This window comes from Hyperolius riggenbachi, chromosome 5 (genome assembly GCF_040937935.1).
Source record: "Hyperolius riggenbachi isolate aHypRig1 chromosome 5, aHypRig1.pri, whole genome shotgun sequence".
NCBI classification, from domain to species: Eukaryota; Metazoa; Chordata; class Amphibia; order Anura; family Hyperoliidae; genus Hyperolius; species Hyperolius riggenbachi.
Window position 1 is genome coordinate 229,143,040 of NC_090650.1, and position 20,307 is coordinate 229,163,346.

The following is a 20,307-nucleotide window of genomic DNA, read 5'->3' on the forward strand; positions in this document are numbered from 1 at the left end:
AAATTCTCATACTTGTATTTCCACTGGTTCTGCATCAGTTTTTCTGGATCCAGATTTTTGGATGTGGCTTTTAGCACCTGTTTCCACTACACGCAAATGCAGGATGCAGACTGGCTCCAATGAATGCCTATGGGCCTATTTCCACTAAATGCTATTTGCAGATTTCTGCGTCATACATCATTTCCCATACAATGAACACATCAGTGGAAACCGGCCCATAGACATTCATTGGAGAAAGTTTTCTGCAATCAGATTCTGATGCAGAAATCTGCAACATGCCATCCATAATTTTTCTGCATCAGAAGAATTGCGTATAGTGGAAACAGGCCCATTCATTGGAGTCAGTTTTTCTGCATTCAAAATCTGCGTGTAGTGGAAACAGGCCCTAAACCAGTTTTGCAGCAGAATTAAGGCACACATTACAATTCAAACCCTGAAAATGAATGCAATTACATGCAGCTATTTGTTGATTATAAAAGCACAAGTGGGAGATAGTGGGAGGGTCAGTCCTGTGTGGCCAGCCTGAGGCTCAGTATGCACTTACAAGTGAGGTAACCCAAAATGATCATTCATGATTTGTTTTGGACATCAGATTGATGCCCAACAAGCTGCTTGGCTGCCTGCCCTATGGGGTTCTATCATGTGCGATCACTAACAAGCTGCAAAAAGGGACCACATGAGGACATCATGGTGGCTTAGTACACTTTTCCTGCAGTGCCAGGGTCCTGGACTTGGCTATCCCCAGTGCTGGTCTCTTCATATTTGTATATGTTTTCTCAGGATACTAACACTTTGCTTTGACAGTCTAAAACATGTATTGACATGTTGACGTGCATCTAACCAAACTGGCTTGTGTGTTTTGTGGAAAGGATATGATATGTAAGCTCCTTCTATAGCGAGAGTTTATGTGAATTTATTTTTTGATATGGTAGCAAATGTAAATACAGTAAATAGGAAAGGAAATACAGACTGTTTGTAAAGAGATACCTGGGTAGCACATGATCCAGTAAAACCTGCGGACCCTGCACCTCCTGATCCTTACTTCCCTTGCCTTATCCACTATACCAGGTTGTATGAATACTGCGTTGTTACATGACATATATGTAAATGCTTTTAAAAAGATGGAATAAAGGATAAAGCTTCATTGGATCCTGTGCTCCACCAGCTATGTCTTTACAGTCTGATTGGAATCTTTGTATTGGGTGTAATGCACGAAAACTGAGCTATTATTGCCTGTTGTACTGCCTGTTGGATAGAATGATGGAAATTGGTGCGCAGTCTATGTTATTCCAGCATTTTCCACTTGATGTAGTTAAGGTAGTATTTTGGATGTTGCCTGTATCACGTGACTTAATTCTGTACATAATGCATTCCGCGTTTCTGACCATTCCGAGTGACATTGAACTTTTAGTATGACTTCCATTTCAGGGCAGCCCTCAGCCATACTCAGACTTACTCCAGTCCTGGACTAAATGATTAAACAGAAGTTCTAATGTTCTGTGAGAGTCTGTTTCTCATCAGGCATTCTGTCCTTGCGAGGTTCACCATATAGACATATAAGGTACCAAACTAGCATAATTTTGCGAAGGATCAGGAAGAATGGAATGTATGTCACAGGTCATGTTTATGTCTCTAGTGAATGTGCTGTAGTATGGGGATAGCAGCCTCTTTGAAACATCATATTTATCCATTAAAGATTGATATTTGTTGGACCAGCACTCGGTGAACTATAGCTAAGTATTGTTGTCTTTTAATAGCGGTGTTGAGTAAAATATTCTAACATTAATGTCCCTGAACTGCATAGAGAGTCTGGCATATCATTTCTCACAGCACATAATGGCACATTCCACAACCTGTAACATGAACCCTGGGCCTCATCCCCCCCATAGGGCCAAGTTGTGAGAGCTCTAGCAGGTTCAGGGCATACGCTATGACTTCTAAATATATACAATTAAGAATTCCCTATTGCCGGACAGATTTCTGTGGAATTTCTGTTGAACTATGTCTGCTAGCTGCAGCCTGATGTGATATACAAGCAATACTCCTGCAGAACAATAGATTCTCAAGCCAGACCACATCATTTCTTACTGAAACCTTTACGGAGCACGCAGTAAACGTTTGTGTAAAAAATAATGAACAGGAATGGCAAATAATTTTACGTCACAGGAAATTCTAAACTCCTGTAGTACTGCTTCAGGAGTGGTAGTAATGGCTGCCCAGCCTCCCAGACAGGTGACCAGGATGCTCTTGCATACTTTCTTCCATCTCTCTTTGAGGCTCCTCCTTATTTAGGTACAGATGTGAGATCACTTTGTGCAGAGATGGGAAAAAGGTTGACAGTTGCGGTTGGTTGTCATCTTGGGAATGTACAGGGATCTTTTTAATTTTGGTTTTTAATTAGATTTAGTACTAAAAACTTGGATTAAAGAGACTCTGTAACAAAATTTTCAGCCTTAGTTCTTCTATCCTATAAGTTCCTTCGCCTGTTCTAATGTGCTCTGGCTTACTGCAGCCTTTCCTAATTGCACAGTGGCTGTGTTATCTCTGTTATATGATCTAATCTGTTTTCTTCTGTCGCCTCTGTCGGGCTAAGGCTGGAATGTGTGGAATGTGCAGGGCTGCTTGTGATTGGATATAAGCGATACACACCCTCTGCAGGCCCCCTGCAGGCTCTGTATGACTCACACACTCTGCTTATGTGAGCCTATCACGAGCTGGTTAGTTTGTTTGTAAACACTGCCTAAAGCTGTTAATTACAAGCCAGGATTGCAGCAGAGAGTGGCAGAAACAGCACAGAGGGGCCCAGGAGAACATAATGAATAGAATGGTATGCTTTTTGCTGTAAAAAATTTAGAGTACAGATTCTCTTTAAGGTAACTGAATGAAGCCATGAACTCAGTTGCAGTTTGTTTGAGTGTAGAAGGATTTCCAGTGATTGTGCTCAGTTACAACCTGGTCTAAAGCCGCATCTACACGCGTAGATGCGGCGGCAATGCTCCTTATCAATCGAGCCGCTGATGCGGCTCGATTGATAAGATCCAACAGGACAGATCTCCGCACCGCCGATTCCCTGCTCGCTCCCCGCGAGGGGACAATGGCAGGGAATCGAGCTGAAGATAAGCGGCACCGGCGGGGACCAGCAGGGAATCGAATCCGGCGCACGCGCGGCGAGCGGGGACATGGCGGGCACGCGCGGGGACGAGGAAGAGGCGATCCGGCGACTAATCAAGCCGCCAGATCGCAGCCTCATCTACCCGTGTAGATGAGGCTTTAAAGAGAATCTGTATTGTTAAAATCGCACAAAAGCAAACATACCAGTGCGTTAGGGGACATCTCCTATTACCCTCTGTCACAATTTCGCCGCTCCTCGCCGCATTAAAAGTGGTTGAAAACAGTTTTAAAAAGTTTGTTTATAAACAAACAAAATGGCCACCAAAACAGGAAGTAGGTTGATGTACAGTATGTCCACACATAGAAAATACATTCATACACAAGCAGGCTGTATACAGCCTTCCTTTTGAATCTCAAGAGATCATTTGTGTGTTTCTTTCCCTCTGCAGCTATCTTCCACTGAAGTGTCAGGCTGTTTCTTCCTGCAGAGTGCAGACAGCTCTGCCTGTATGTAATTCCTCAGTATGTGAAAGCCCAGCCAGCTCAGAGGAGGATTTATCCAGCTTGTAAAAGATAAGAGAGAAGAGAGAAGCTGCTCTAATCTAAATAATACACAGGCAGTGTGCAGAGAGTGGCCTGGAGGGGGGAGATGCATCACAGAACCACAACACTGAAAAACTTGGCAGCCTTCCAGACACAGGCTGACAAGTCTGACAAGAGAGAGATAAGTTGATTTATTACAGAGATGGTGATAGTAGAACGTGCTGCAGTTAGCCAGAACACATTAGAATATCTTTTGGAACTTGTAGGATGATAAAAAAACAGGATGCAATTTTTGTTACGGAGTCTCTTTAAGGTGGCCACATATGATACAATTTTATACATTTCTTCTTCGATTTTGAGGATTAAATTCCATTTTTATGGTTGATTGTAACTTTTGAATCATCTTACTAATGTATCACACTTGTGTTTGATTTTTACCCAGTTGTGGAAAAATGATCGAAAAAAATTTAGCACTCTCACTTTGCAGAACTATCTGCATGGCGTGCGTATGTTTTCCCTGTGTCTGCGTGGGTTTCCTTAGGGCACTCCAGTTTACTCCCACATCCTAGAAATATACAGTTAAATTCATTGGCTTCCCCCTAAATTTGCTCTAGACTATGATAGATGTATGACTGGTTGGGATTAGCTTGTGAGCCCCTCTGAGGGACAGTTAAGTGACGACAGTATACTCTGTACAGCGCTGCAGAAGATGTTGACGCTATATAAATACTACACAATAATACAGGGAGTGCAGAATTATTAGGCAAATGAGTATTTTGACCACATCATCCTTTTTATGCATGTTGTCTTACTCCAAGCTGTATAGGCTCGAAAGCCTACTACCAATTAAGCATATTAGGTGATGTGCATCTCTGTAATGAGAAAGGGTGTGGTCTAATGACATCAACACCCTATATCAGGTGTGCATAATTATTAGGCAACTTCCTTTCCTTTAGCAAAATGGGTCAAAAGAAGGACTTGACAGGCTCAGAAAAGTCAAAAATAGTGAGATATCTTGCAGAGGGATGCAGCACTCTTAAAATTGCAAAGCTTCTGAAGCGTGATCATCGAACAATCAAGCGTTTCATTCAAATAGTCAACTGGGTCGCAAGAAGCGTGTGGAAAAACCAAGGCGCAAAATAACTGCCCATGAACTGAGAAAAGTCAAGCGTGCAGCTGCCAAGATGCCACTTGCTACCAGTTTGGCCATATTTCAGAGCTGCAACATCACTGGAGTGCCCAAAAGCACAAGGTGTGCAATACTCAGAGACATGGCCAAGGTAAGAAAGGCTGAAAGACGACCACCACTGAACAAGACACACAAGCTGAAACGTCAAGACTGGGCGAAGAAATATCTCAAGACTGATTTTTCTAAGGTTTTATGGACTGATGAAATGAAAGTGAGTCTTTATGGGCCAGATGGATGGATTGGTAAAGGGCAAAGAGCTCCAGTTCGACTCAGACGCCAGCAAGATGGAGGTGAAGTACTAGGGTTTGGGCTGGTATCATCAAAGATGAGCTTGTGGGGCCTTTTCGGGTTGAGGATGGAGTCAAACTCAACTCCCAGTCCTACTGCCAGTTTCTGGAAGACCCCTTCTTCAAGCAGTGGTACAGGAAGAAGTAAAACATGATTTTCATTCAGGACAATGCTCCATCACACGCGTCCAAGTACTCCACAGCGTGGCTGGCAAAACAGGGTATAAAAGAAGAAAAACTAATGACATGGCCTCCTTGTTCACCAGATCTGAACCCCATTGAGAACCTGTGGTCCATCATAAAATGTGAGATTTATAAGGAGGAAAAACAGTACACCTCTCTGAATAGTGTCTGTGAGGCTGTGGTTGCTGCTGCACGCAATGTTGATGGTGAACAGATCAAAACACTGACAGAATCCATGGATGGCAGGCTTTTGAGTGTCCTTGCAAAGAAAGGTGGCTATATTGGTCATTGATTTGTTTTTGTTTTGTTTTTGAATGTCAGAAATGTATATTTGTGAATGTTGAGATGTTATATTGGTTTCACTGGTAAAAATAAATAATTGAAATGGGTATATATTTGTATTTTGTTAAGTTGCCTAATAATTATGCACAGTAATAGTCACCTGCAAACACAAATATCCCCCTAAAATAGCTAAAACTAAAAACAAACTAAAAACTACTTTCAAAAATATTCAGCTTTGATATTAATGAGTTTTTGGGGTTCATTGAGAACATGGTTGTTGTTCAATAATAAAATTATTCCTCAAAAATACAACTTGCCTAATAATTCTGCACTCCCTGTAGTCAGTCCTACACCATTCAATTTTCTGAAAAATTGATCAGAATTTTCTGGCGGATTGAAAAATATTTCCGTTTACTGGCAGGCAGCTTACCATGGATATGTCAAACAAGCTACTCCAATATGAATTATGTTTTCCAGCAAGACTCTTTTTCTTGCACCAGAAAGCCATGAACTATATTTCTGTAGCAGGTATCCTTAACCACTTCCCGACCGCCTAACGCACAGAGGCGGCCGGGAAGTGGAGCCCTGAAGGACCGGCTCACCCACAGAGGCGGCGGTCCTTCTAAGGGCATGGGCGGAGCGATCGCGTCATCCGTGACGCGATCCTCCGCCCGGGATCGTTACTCGGGCATTTTGTCTCCGCTCGCCGGCCACTTAGCAGAGCCGGCGAGCGGCGGAATCCGCATAATTGCCCAATCAGGGAGTATAAGGCACTTTGTTAGGTAAACAAAGTGCCTTATACGTGCTTCCTCCTCGCCTCGTGGTCTCATTGTTGCAGAGACCACTAGCGAGGAGGAAGCACATTGTAAGTAGCCAGCACACGTGTTTTTTTTGCCCACAGAGTCCCTGATCTCCCACCCCAGGCCTCATACCCCCCCTGATCACCCCAGCAGACCCCTGCCCAGCACCCTTGCACCCCTGCAAAACCCCCACCCCCCACCTGCCCCTAACTAGCGACGCTGCCCTTTAGTTTAGGTCCCTAACTGCCTCCTAATCACCCCTGATCCCCCCCCCCTACCTTTAGATCACCCCCAGACCCCATCCCAGACTACCCCCCTGTATACTGTATACATCTGTATACAGCTACCTTATCCCCTGATCCCCCTCTGATCACCTGTCTATCACCTGTCCATCACCCCTTAGCACCCCCACCCATCAGAGCAGACCCTAACTGCCCCGCGGGGGTAACCGATCACCTGCCCAGGCCCTCGATTGCCCTCATACCCCCCTTCTGATTACATCCCCTGCTCTTTGTTTACATCTGTCCTCCCCAGCGATCACTAACTGATCTGCGATCAGTAACCCCCTGTGTCTGCCTCTCATCAGATCAGGACTCAGTCTGCCCCGTGCAGGCTCCTGATCAACCCCCCACCCCCTCAAATCGCCCTCAGACCCCCCCCCCTAATCACCGTCCAAGTGCATTGTATTTGACTGTGCTGCGCTTGTATTCGATTGTGCTGCGCTTGTATTCGATTGTGCTGTAATTGTATTTGATTGTCCCGTGATCGGCTTCGATTGCCCCGTGATTGTTTGATTGCCTGAGACCCCACTTCCCACCACACCCAACCCCACCCTCCCCCCCACCACACCCAACCCTCCCTCCCCCCCCCCCCCCCCCCCCCCACCACCTTCCGAGTGCATCAGATTTGCTTGTGCTGTGATTGGAGTCGATTGTGCTGTAATTGTATTTGATTGTCCTGTGATCGACTTCGATTGCCCCGTGATTGTTTGATTGCCTGAGACCCCACTTCCCGCCACACCCAATCCCACCCTCCCCCCATCACCTTCCGAGTGCATCAGATTTGCTTGTGCTGTGATTGGAGTCGATTGTGCTGTAATTGTATTTTATTGTCCCGTGATCGACTTCGATTGCCCCGTGATTGTTTGATTGCCTGAGACCCCACTTCCCACCACACCCAACCCCACCCTCCCCCCCCCCCACCACACCCAACCCCACCCTCCCCCCCCACCACCTTCCGAGTGCATCAGATTTGCTTGTGCTGTGATTGGAGTCGATTGTGCTGTAATTGTATTTGATTGTCCCGTGATCGACTTCGATTGCCCCGTGATTGTTTGATTGCCTGAGACCCCACTTCCCGCCACACCCAATCCCACCCTCCCCCCATCACCTTCCGAGTGCATCAGATTTGCTTGTGCTGTGATTGGAGTCGATTGTGCTGTAATTGTATTTGATTGTCCCGTGATCGACTTCGATTGCCCCGTGATTGTTTGATTGCCTGAGACCCCACTTCCCGCCACACCCAATCCCACCCTCCCCCCATCACCTTCCGAGTGCATCAGATTTGATTGTGCTGTGATTGGATTCGATTGTGCTGTAATTGTATTTGATTGTCCCGTGATTGTTTGATTGCCTCTGAGACCCCACTTCCCACCAACCCCAATACCTCTCAAATACTCCCTTTTTGCTAGGTAGGTGCTCTTTTTTTCTGGGTAGTCTCGGAGGAAAACCCCATAAATTTAGTAATTCACAATGGCAAGAAGGGGGCTTTCCGATGACGAGGTATACAGGTACATGGACCAGTCGGATGAGTTCTTTTGGGAAGAATCATCCGTCGAATCTTCCGGGTCCGAATTTGAACCTGTAGAAAGCAGTGGTTCCTTGACCGAAAGTGATGACGAGGCTATGGTCCCGGCTAGAGCCAGGCGTACCAGACCCCAAGTCGTTAGACCGCAGGTGGCGCAGGATCCGCCTCAAGGGCAGCAGGGTGGTGCTAGCGCTGATGATAGTTTTCTTGGTGAGGCAGGCACCAGCAGCGCAGCATCTCCTGGACCTAGTGCCAGTGCTTCCGTAGACCCTGGCGAAGTGGTGATCGTCAGCATGGAAGTTGAAACTGGTACGGTGGCAAGTGCAGTAGTACCCCCATCGCAGCCACCAATAAGAAGACGGGCCCGTAGTACCCATAGACTCCCAGAGGTGCTGGCACAACCAGATTGGCAATCCCCTGATTCCGCCGCACCCGTAGTGCCCCCTTTCACCGCCCAGTCAGGAGTCCAGGTGGCGACAGCTCATCTAGGAACGGCCCTAGACTTTTTGCAGCTGTTCATCACCCAGGTTCTCCTGGACTTAATTGTGGTTGAGACCAACCGTAAAGCCACACAATTCATCACCGAGCACCCGGAGAGCATGTATGCCCAGCCTTTCGGGTGGAAACCAGTCCAAGTTTCCGACATTAAAATCTTTTTGGCCCTTATCCTTCACTTGGGACTAATGAAACAGAATGTACTGCGGTCGTATTGGTCTACGAACCCAGTAAATCATGTTCCCTTGTACCCTGCTGCCATGTCCAGGACACGATTTGAGTCCATCCTGCGCTTCCTGCACTTCAACGACGACAAAACCTGTCATGAAAAGGGCCACCCTGCTTATGACCGGCTCCACAAAATTCGGCCCCTCATAGACCACCTGTCATCAACATTTGCAGATGCTTATATCCCTGAACAGAACATCTGCGTAGACGAGTCCCTCTTACGCTTTACCGGGCGCCTTGGCATCAAACAGTACATCCCAAGCAAGCGCGCCCGGTATGGGGTGAAACTGTATAAGCTCTGTGAAAGGGCCACAGGCTATACATGTCGTTTTAGGGTCTATGAGGGAAAAGACTCAAAATTGGAGCCGGTCGGATGCCCTGACTACCTGGGGAGCAGTGGAAAGGTTGTGTGGGACTTGGTGTCACCCTTGTTCTAGAAGGGGTACCATCTTTTTGTGGACAATTATTACACAAGTGTGGCCCTCTTTCAGCACTTAAAGTTAGAAGGAATCCGATGCTGTGGCACTGCGCGGCCTAGTCGCCAGGGCTTCCCCCAACGGCTCGTTACCACCAGACTTCAACGGGGGCAGAGGGCCGCCTTGCGTACTGAAGACCTGCTCGCGGTGAAATGGAGGGACAAGAGGGACGTTTACTTTCTGTCCACCATTCACACAGACACGACAGTCCAAATTCAACGGGCAACTGCGGTCATTGAAAAGCCCCTTGTCGTCCACGAATATAATGTCAACATGGGAGGGGTGGACTTCAATGACCAGAGGTTAGCGCCCTATTTAATTTCCCGGAAAACAAGACGCTGGTATAAGAAAGTGTCTTTTTATCTGATTCAATTGGCAGTTTACAACAGCTTTGTTCTCTACAGTAAGGCTGGGAGAACTGGATCTTTCCTTCAATTTCAGGAACAGATCGTTCTGGACATCCTGTATCCAGGAGGTGCCAGGCCCCCCCCCCCAGATGCAACTAGCCGACTGCATGGAAGGTATTACGCCTATCAGCTTCCGTGTGCCCCAGGTCAACGCATCCGAAGAAAACGTTGCCGTGTCTGCAGCAGGGCTGGAACAAGGACTGACACCGTTTATTATTGTCCCCGCTGTCCTGACCAGCCTGGCCTATGTGTAGGGCCGTGTTTTGAGAGGTACCATGAGCAGGTACACTATTAGAACCTAGGGAACTCCAGACACAGGAGTAGGCACACACTCAGTGGTCTTTCGCACATTGTCGCATGGAGAGGAGAGGTAAGCTTGAAAAGTAAAACGGGTAAGCATAAAAGTGGCAAGAAGGATCGGTTTCCATGCTTGATATTGCTGATCTGTCCTGGGTTGGCGATATAAGACGGCATGTTTGAATTTCCCTTGAGTGTGGACACCCCCGGTTTATATGTGATTTGGGCCTATGATGATGCTTTAATGCCACACAGAGTCATCTCTATTGGCAGGCATATTGCTGTATCCTACAGGCATAATGCTGTATACCTAAGTTCTGAGGCCCAGTCACATAAGTTGGTGGCTCACCCTGAGTGCAGGGTGGCACGGGGTGTCTCTCTCCTGATGTTATCACTGCCATTGATGTGGAGGAAGATCTGCCATTGATGTGGAGCAAGGTATGTTTGCCGTTCATTTTTCCTTTCAGCCCAGAGTGCATTATCCGTATACCCAATATAAGGAGTATAGCAGAAACTCCTAATACTGGCCATACATGTAATGATTGCAGAGACCCTAAAATGCCAGGACAGACTTCACAAATGACCCCATTTTGGAAAGAGGACACCCTAAAGTATTATGTGAGGTGCACGGTGAGTTTATAAAAGATTTTAGTTTTTGTCACAAGTTAGCAGAATTTTTTTTTAATTTTTTTTTCTAACAAAGTGTCATTTTCCGTTTACTTGTGACAAAAAATAAGATTTTCAATGACCTCACCATTACCCTCATGGAATACCTTGTTGTGTATTCTTTCCAAAATGGGGTCATTTGTGGGGTTTGTTAACTGTCCTGGCAAGTGGGCGGGGTGCTAAATTGTGAGCACCCCTGTAAATCCTAAAGGTACTCATTGGACTCTGGGCCCCTTAGCGCAGTTAGGGTGCAAAAAAGTGCCACACATGTGGTATCGCCGTACTCGGGAGAAGTAGTACAATGTGTTTTGGGGTGTATTTTTACACATACCCATGCTGGGTGGGAGAAATACCTCTGTAAATGACAATCTTTTGATTTTTTTACACACAATTGTCCATTTACAGAGGTATTTCTCCCACCCAGCATGGGTATGTGTAAAAATACACCCCAAAACACATTGTACTACTTCTCCCGAGTACGGCAATACCACATGTGTGGCACTTTTTTGCACCCTAACTGCGCTAAAGGGCCCAAAGTCCAATGAGTACCTTTAGGATTTCACATGTCATTTTGCGGAATTTGATTTCCAGACTACTCCTCACGGTTTAGGGCCCCTAAAATGCCAGGGCAGTATAGGAACCCCACAAATGACCCCATTTTAGAAAGAAAACACCCCAAGGTATTCCGTTAGGAGTATGGTGAGTTCATAGAAGATTTTATTTTTTGTCACAAGTTAGCGGAAAATTGATTTTTATTGTTTTTTTCACAAAGTGTCATTTTCCACTAACTTGTGACAAAAAATAAAATCTTCTGTGAACTCACCATACTCCTAACGGAATACCTTGGGGTGTCTTCTTTCTAAAATGGGGTCATTTGTGGGGTTCCTATACTGCCCTGGCATTTTAGGGGCCCTAAACCGTGAGGAGTAGTCTGGAAATCAAATTCCGCAAAATGACCTGTGAAATCCTAAAGGTACTCATTGGACTTTGGGCCCTTTAGCGCAGTTAGGGTGCAAAAAAGTGCCACACATGTGGTATCGCCGTACTCGGGAGAAGTAGTACAATGTGTTTTGGGGTGTATTTTTACACATACCCATGCTGGGTGGGAGAAATACCTCTGTAAATGGACAATTGTGTGTAAAAAAATCAAAAGATTGTCATTTACAGAGGTATTTCTCCCACCCAGCATGGGTATGTGTAAAAATACACCCCAAAACACATTGTACTACTTCTCCCGAGTACGGCGATACCACATGTGTGGCACTTTTTTGCACCCTAACTGCGCTAAAGGGCCCAAAGTCCAATGAGTACCTTTAGGATTTCACAGGTCATTTTGCGGAATTTGATTTCCAGACTACTCCTCACGGTTTAGGGCCCCTAAAATGCCAGGGCAGTATAGGAACCCCACAAATGACCCCATTTTAGAAAGAAGACACCCCAAGGTATTCCGTTAGGAGTATGGTGAGTTCATAGAAGATTTTATTTTTTGTCACAAGTTAGTGGAAAATGACACTTTGTGAAAAAAACAATAAAAATCAATTTTCCGCTAACTTGTGACAAAAAATAAAATCTTCTATGAACTCACCATACTCCTAACGGAATACCTTGGGGTGTCTTCTTTCTAAAATGGGGTCATTTGTGGGGTTCCTATACTGCCCTGGCATTTTAGGGGCCCTAAACCGTGAGGAGTAGTCTGGAAATCAAATTCCGCAAAACGACCTGTGAAATCCTAAAGGTACTCATTGGATTTTGGGCCCTTTAGCGCAGTTAGGGTGCAAAAAAGTGCCACACATGTGGTATTGCCGTACTCGGGAGAAGTAGTACAATGTGTTTTGGGGTGTATTTTTACACATACCCATGCTGGGTGGGAGAAATACCTCTGTAAATGGACAATTGTGTGTAAAAAAATCAAAAGATTGTCATTTACAGAGGTATTTCTCCCACCCAGCATGGGTATGTGTAAAAATACACCCCAAAACACATTGTACTACTTCTCCCGAGTACGGCGATACCACATGTGTGGCACTTTTTTGCACCCTAACTGCGCTAAAGGGCCCAAAGTCCAATGAGTACCTTTAGGATTTCACAGGTCATTTTGCGGAATTTGATTTCCAGACTACTCCTCACGGTTTAGGGCCCCTAAAATGCCAGGGCAGTATAGGAACCCCACAAATGACCCCATTTTAGAAAGAAGACACCCCAAGGTATTCCGTTAGGAGTATGGTGAGTTCATAGCAGATTTTATTTTTTGTCACAAGTTAGTGGAAAATGACACTTTGTGAAAAAAACAATAAAAATCAATTTTCTGCTAACTTGTGACAAAAAATAAAATCTTCTATGAACTCACCATACTCCTAACGGAATACCTTGGGGTGTCTTCTTTCTAAAATGGGGTCATTTGTGGGGTTCCTATACTGCCCTGGCATTCTAGGGGCCCTAAACCGTGAGGAGTAGTCTGGAAATCAAATTCCGCAAAATGACCTGTGAAATCCTAAAGGTACTCATTGGACTTTGGGCCCTTTAGCGCAGTTAGGGTGCAAAAAAGTGCCACACATGTAGTATCGCTGTACTCGGGAGAAGTAGTACAATGTGTTTTGGGGTGTATTTTTACACATACCCATGCTGGGTGGGAGAAATACCTCTGTAAATGGACAATTATGTGTAAAAAAAATTAAAAAATTGTCATTTACAGAGATATTTCTCCCACCCAGCATGGGTATGTGTAAAAATACACCCCAAAACACATTATACTACTTCTCCTGAGTACGGCAATACCACATGTGTGGCACTTTTTTGCAGCCTAACTGCGCTAAGGGGTCCAAAGTCCAATGAGCACCTTTAGGCTTTACAGGGGTGCTTACAATTTAGCACCCCCCAAAATGTCAGGACAGTAAACACACCCCACAAATGACCCCATTTTGGAAAGTAGACCCTTCAAGGTATTCAGAGAGGGGCATGGTGAGTCTGTGGCAGATTTCATTTTTTTTTGGTGCAAGTTAGAAGAAATGGAAACTTTTTTTTTTTTTCCTCACAAAGTGTCATTTTCCGCTTACTTGTGACAAAAAATAATATCTTCTATGAACTCACTATGCCTCTCAGTGAATACTTTGGGATGTCTTCTTTCCAAAATGGGGTCATTTGGGGGGTATTTATACTATCCTGGAATTCTAGCCCCTCATGAAACATGACAGGGGGTCAGAAAAGTCATAGATGCTTGAAAATGGGAAAATTCACTTTTTGCACCATAGTTTGTAAACGCCATAACTTTTACCCAAACCAATAAATATATGCTGAATGGGTTTTTTTTTATCCAAAACATGTTTGTCCACATTTTTCGCGCTGCATGTATACAGAAATTTTACTTTATTTGAAAACTGTCAGCACAGAAAGTTAAAAAAATCATTTTTTTGCCAAAATTCATGTTTTTTTGCTGAATATAATAAAAAGTAAAAATCGCAGGAGCAATCAAATAGCACCAAAAGAAAGCTTTATTAGTGACAAGAAAAGGAGCCAAAATTCATTTAGGTGGTAGGTTGTATGAGCGAGCAATAAACCGTGAAAGCTGCAGTGGTCTGAATGGAAAAAAAGTGGCCGGTCCTTAAGGGGTAGAAAGCCCTAGGTCCTCAAGTGGTTAAAGGGAACCTTAAGCGAGTAAAATGATTTATAATAAACACATGACATAGCTTCAAATAAATATTGCATACTAACCTCACTGTCAGTTCCTCTCTGGAGGCCTCCAGGACGGCAGAGCAACCTACAAGGAGCGTTCTTCTTATAGTGATCCCTTCCAGTTCTGAAAAGATTTTGTCAGAACTGAAATATACCAGTTGCTGTCAGTTATATATCAGCAGCTGTCAGTTACAACTGAATGTGCAAGGTAATGTCCATGTTTCCCTATGGCTCAAGTGGGTGATAATACAGTTTAACAGTGTGCTGACCAGGAAGCTGTTATGGGGTAATGGCCATTTTTAAAATGGAGGACGGAGAATTTGTTGATCACATTGGACAAACAGGATGCAGGAGAGGAGAAAGAGATTGAAGAGTAGACTACACAGGAGGTAAGTATGACCTGTGTATGGTTATTTTGACTTTTCATTTTCAGTTCAGGTTCTCTTTAAGGTACGACACGTCTGATTTTTCCGAACGACTTGCCGTTCATACTGATCGTTTGAACGACAGTTGGCTGTGTGTATGTCAAGTGTTAAGCTGGCCACTGACGGTCCAATTTCTAGCGAAAAATCGTTCGAGCGATCAGAAATTCTGATCGGATGAAAAATCATTCACTACACCATCAACTAACCAATCATTGCTTCCTATCTATCACGACCACCAAGACCGACATTATTTTCACTTGTTCATAATCGATTGTGTCCACCAATGGAGATTATTTACAACCAATCCGATCAGAATTTCTGATCGCTCGAACGATTTTTCGCTAGAAATTGGACAGTTAGTGGCCAGCTTTAGACTGATAGCAGCAGTTTTGACTGATTTGCTTGGCGGATCCGTTGGACTAACTGTCGTTCACACAACAGTTATGTCTCTACATGTGTACAAACTTTTTTATGTATTAAATGACTGAGCAAACGACGTAAGGCCTGTTTCCACTACACGCAGATTTAATGCAGATTGGATGCAGAAAAACTGACTCCAATGAATGCCTATGGGACTGTTTCCACTAAACGCAATTTTTCTGATGCAGATTTTCCCATAGGCATTCATTGGAGTCTATAAGGGCCTGTTTCCACTACACGCAGATTTGATGCAGAATGGATGCAGAAAAACTGACTCCAATGATTGCCTATGGGAAAATCTGCATCAGAATAATCGCGTTTAGTGGAAACAGGCCCATAGGCATTCATTGGAGTCAGTTTTTCTGCATCCATTCTGCATCAAATCTGCGTGTAGTGGAAACAGGTCCTTGTTGTTTCATTGTCTATTAGTTGGACACTAATGCTGGGAATACACTAAGAGATTTTTCAGTTAATTTACTGTCTGATCGATTTTCTCATCTTTTCTTATAAATTTCCATTCACTTCTATGAGAAATCTATCAGAAAAAGATTGAAAATAAGATCTGACATGTCGGATATTATCTGTCGAACCATCTATGTGCTGAAAAAACTTGTGGTGTATTCCCAGCATCATAGACATTCAAACAACAAGTTTGATCAGTCATTTAATCTAGTCCATTGTTCTATACGGTCCATCGTCCATTATCAAGTTGGTTAAAGGACATGTATGTTAGGTAAATTAGCATATCAGCCGCTTTGTTGGTCAGTGTGTATGTGATGTCTGAACGACTTGTTGTTTGCACTACAAGTCATTCAAATGACAAGTCGGACAACAAGCTGTTCGACATAGTTAGACGTGTGTACACACCTTTATACTTGAAGTAAGTGATCTTTAGATAAAGGCCCAACGATGGGGATGTTATCCAGTTTGATCCTGTTATGATGCAGTTGCTGGTTGCATCATTAGCAGCTGAACTGGGACTAAAGCCGCATCTACACACGTAGATGCGGCCGCGATGCTCAGTTGCAGTTTGTTTGAGTGTAGAAGGATTTCCAGTGATTGTGCTCAGTTACAACCTGGTCTAAAGCCGCATCTACACGCGTAGATGCGGCGGCAATGCTCCTTATCAATCGAGCCGCTGATGCGGCGGGCACGCACGGGTACGCGGAAGAGGCGATCCGGCGGCTAATCGAGCCGCCGGATCGCAGCCTCATCTACGCGTGTAGATGAGGCTTAATGCCTAGTACACACCATACAATTTTCTGTTAGATTTTTCTGTTAGATTTTCTGTAATTAGATTATTTTCTGTAAAGTACTGGTAGAGACTGGTCATGATCTCTGGTGCATTGTCTTCTGGTTATCTCCTGCTGAGTAGAACAATGCTTAATTGCTAGGCAGATAGATGGTTAGATAGATAATTTCCAACATGTTGGAAATTATCTATGTGGCAGTTAAAGGTGGCCATACACTGGTCAATTTGCCAACAGATAGATCCCTCTCTGATTGAATCTGATCAGAGAGGGATCGTATGGCTGCCTTTACTGCAAACAGATTGTGAATCGATTTTAGCATTAAATCTATTCACCATCTGGGAAGCTAAACCCCCCCCCCCCCCCCGCAAACATTACCTGATCCGGCCGGCACGAGTCCCCCGATTTCCGCTGTCTTCTTCTCCGCGCTCGGCTCCAGCTTCACTTCACGTCCAGGGAAGTTAAGTTTAAACAGTAGAGGGCGCTCTACTGTTCAAACTTCCTGTCGGGACAGGAAGAAGTGAAGCCTGCCGGAACCCAGCGGAGAAGGAGCAGCGGTGACAGCGGACACGCGCCGGCGGAGCAGGTAATGTATTGCCGCTAGCGTTGGTCGTTGGACATTTGAACGCCGCTATTGACGCACTCCTGACTCGCTGGCGATTGAGCGAAATCTTTTGCACGGACGGATCGACGGGAACGATCGATTTCGGACAGAAATCGATCGTTCTGTCAGTGTTTGCGCAACGATTTCACAGCAGATTCGATCACAGTGATCGAATCTGCTGTATATCGGCGGGAAAATCATTAGGTGTATGGGCCCCTTAAATCTAACAGAAAATCTTAAAGTGCGTACACACGCACTACTGCCGCCAATGACGGGTCTGTCAGACTTTCCCACTGGGCGGATGTTCAGCCGACAGTAGCACGTGTGTATGCGCTCAGCGGATCGTTCAGAAACTGCCTTATCAGTCTGCCGATAGCGCGTACACATGTGCTACTTTCGGCTGAACGTCCGCCCAGCGGGAGGGTCTGACGGACCCGTTGTTGGCGGCAGTAGTAGTGAGTGTGTACGCACCTTTACAGAAATTGTATGGTGTGTACTAGGCATAATATTGTTGGTGGCGTGAGTGGAGGAGACATGATGAAGACAAATACTGAGCCAGTTGTGCACAGAGATATCTAGGAGCAGAGACCAGTGTCTGCAATAGGCATGTCACCATTATAGCAGCTTAAAAAGTTTACAAGATACAGTATTTACATTAAAAGCAGAGTTTTAATACCGTAACAGTAATCTTAGTTCAGTCAAGCACTGTTGCAACTTTTAGCTTATAAATTAAAAAAAAAACATAAGGTAAATATACTGCCACATGTTTTCCAACCAGGACAAAGAGGCCAGGTAATTTTTGTTAGATGAGCAGCCTTTGAAGACGTGAGACACCTTAGACAGTTGTTCTCCTTCTACGTTAAAAAATAGGTATCTTGAACACTAGTTTAATCCAAGTTATTTAAACAAAAAAATGCATCTGCATAGGATTCTAGAGCATAACTCCTCATAGAGTGTAGAATTCTCATTACAAAATGCAAGGTACATCACCCAAAATGTTTCTTTTTCCTAATATTAACCAATAAATGTGATAGTACCACTGGCTCACTGACTTCCAAGGCAGCTCTGTGACTAGTGATTTATGCATCAGAGCTGGAAGGCAAAGCTCTAGGTATTGCGGTGAGCTCCTGTGATGTAAAGTGCTGCTTTTCACTTACTACATGTTGCCTGCAGAAACATCACTCTGTGGCACAGATCAGATGTCTGCCTTGTGACAACTTCATATTAACTCATATTTCTTCAGATACAGAGTTTGAAATGTATACAAAAGCTTTATTTATTGTGTCTCTTTCTCATACCGCGTATGCTTCATACTTATAATGAAATCTAACTTACCAACCTTATATATTAATCGCAGGATACCTTGGCAAAGTTTCCATTTACTTATTTAATCTGCAAATTTTTGCTACGAAAAATTGCATTACTATTAAAACAAATGATTGTTTATAGGCTAGTTTCCATGCAGTAAGAGTTTTGCATGCAATTGTATGTGGGGGGAAAACTGACAGCACGCTGCATTTTTTGCATTTTGCATGCGGTTTTTCACATACAATGCAATTTTTTTCCACGTGGTTTTTGAATTTGTCATGTTGTCACTAGACAGAACATGGACCTTTGTGAAAAATCGCATGTGAAACAACGCATATACAATACTATGCGTTTTTTGCCTCTCAGAAAAATTGAATGCCATTTTCCTCATGCAAACATGCTACCTTACAGTGGAAACGTAGCCTTCTGCTAGAGATCTTTCTTTGTTTGTTAAACTTTTGAAAAAAGCCCATAGTTTTGAATTCACCATACATGTTACCTAATAGTCTGAAACCTCTATAATGGGAATATCCAGTATATACTGTAGATAGATAGATAGATAGATAGATAGATAGATAGATAGATAGATAGATAGATAGATAGATAGATAGATAGATAGATAGACTTTGATACATCAGAACATGTATGCTTCTAAACTTCAGGTTTTTGGTTTATTTACAGTTTCTAATGCCGGTATCTCAATATTTAACATTTATTAATTGGAACTATTTATATGTGTTGTTTCAGGTATTCACTTATAAACAAAGCACAATTACTCGTCAGAAGGTGACTGCTATGCATTCAACTAGCACAAATGGCGTAGAAGATATGGCATCACTGGGCGATCTTCATGAAGGGTCCATAATGTACAATCTCTACAAGCGATATCAGGAGAATAAAATTTATGTGAGTTTCTTTTTGTAAAGCTTCCAATCTGTTTTATTTTTTTTAGAGTCTTGGTAGGTTACTAAATAAAAGGCAGTAGAAAATAAATGCTTATTTACATACGTGCCCTAAGGTTGGAGAACTAGGAAAGAGCCTGGATGATCCTGCAAACCTGGACATGATTCTTTACACCAAGCTTTGAAAAAGTATCTGTCCTTCTCTAGCAGGAGTTTGCTGCCTTCACTTGCATCATATCAAACTGTGTTGAGAATTGCTGAAAAGTGAGGGAAATTATGTTTTCACAATTTCAATAGCGTACCTGCATGGGGGGGGGGGGGGGGGGGGTGAGGTGAATTGACCAGGACGGCAGAGCAACCTACAAGTAGCGTCACACAGCAGGTGGGGTGAGTTGGGGGAACAATGCTCTCAGTGCTCGGCTGAGAGGATATGCTAGGCTGGTCACTGGCTGAGAGGTCAGACCGCTGTATTTAAGTTAGATTCCCGGGAGAGGCAGTCGTTATCAGCTGTCTGGGCCGAGTTTTATCCAGCGTGAAATAGTATACGTCACTCTGATATAGCAGAGTGCATATGTACAGCAGTCAGCCCCTGATCTGTCACCCAGGGGATCGATCCCTGCGGATAACTACCATTGTGTATGCACGCACCCAGGAATGGATTTATCATAAGGTACTGTAGGCATATGCCCACAGGCGCCTGATGATGGAAAGGCGGCTCACTCCCCTTCCCAAGTGGCTCCCTCCCTCTTTCCCTATGCAGAGTCCTGATGAGAGTGTAAATGAGAGGTTACTCACCCTGCTCTCGGCATTCCACTGGCAAGATCTCTCTTCAGTCATGGGCACCTCTAGCTACTTAACACTGAGGTTCCTCTAACTACCTAATACTTGGGGTCACCTCTAGCTACTTGATATTGAGGATACTTCTGGCTATGTAATACTAAGGGACACCTGTAGCTACC

At 44.2% G+C, this 20,307-nt stretch overlaps 1 protein-coding gene across 1 annotated transcript in view; it reads left to right on the forward strand.

The window, feature by feature from the left end:
• MYO10 (myosin X) overlaps nt 1-20,307 on the forward strand; it is a 300,888-nt gene that overhangs the window by 98,335 nt on the left and 182,246 nt on the right. The window contains exon 3 of the mRNA XM_068236720.1: nt 19,194-19,352. Coding sequence (XP_068092821.1) covers nt 19,194-19,352 — 159 coding nt within the window. The remainder of the gene's footprint in view (nt 1-19,193; nt 19,353-20,307) is intronic.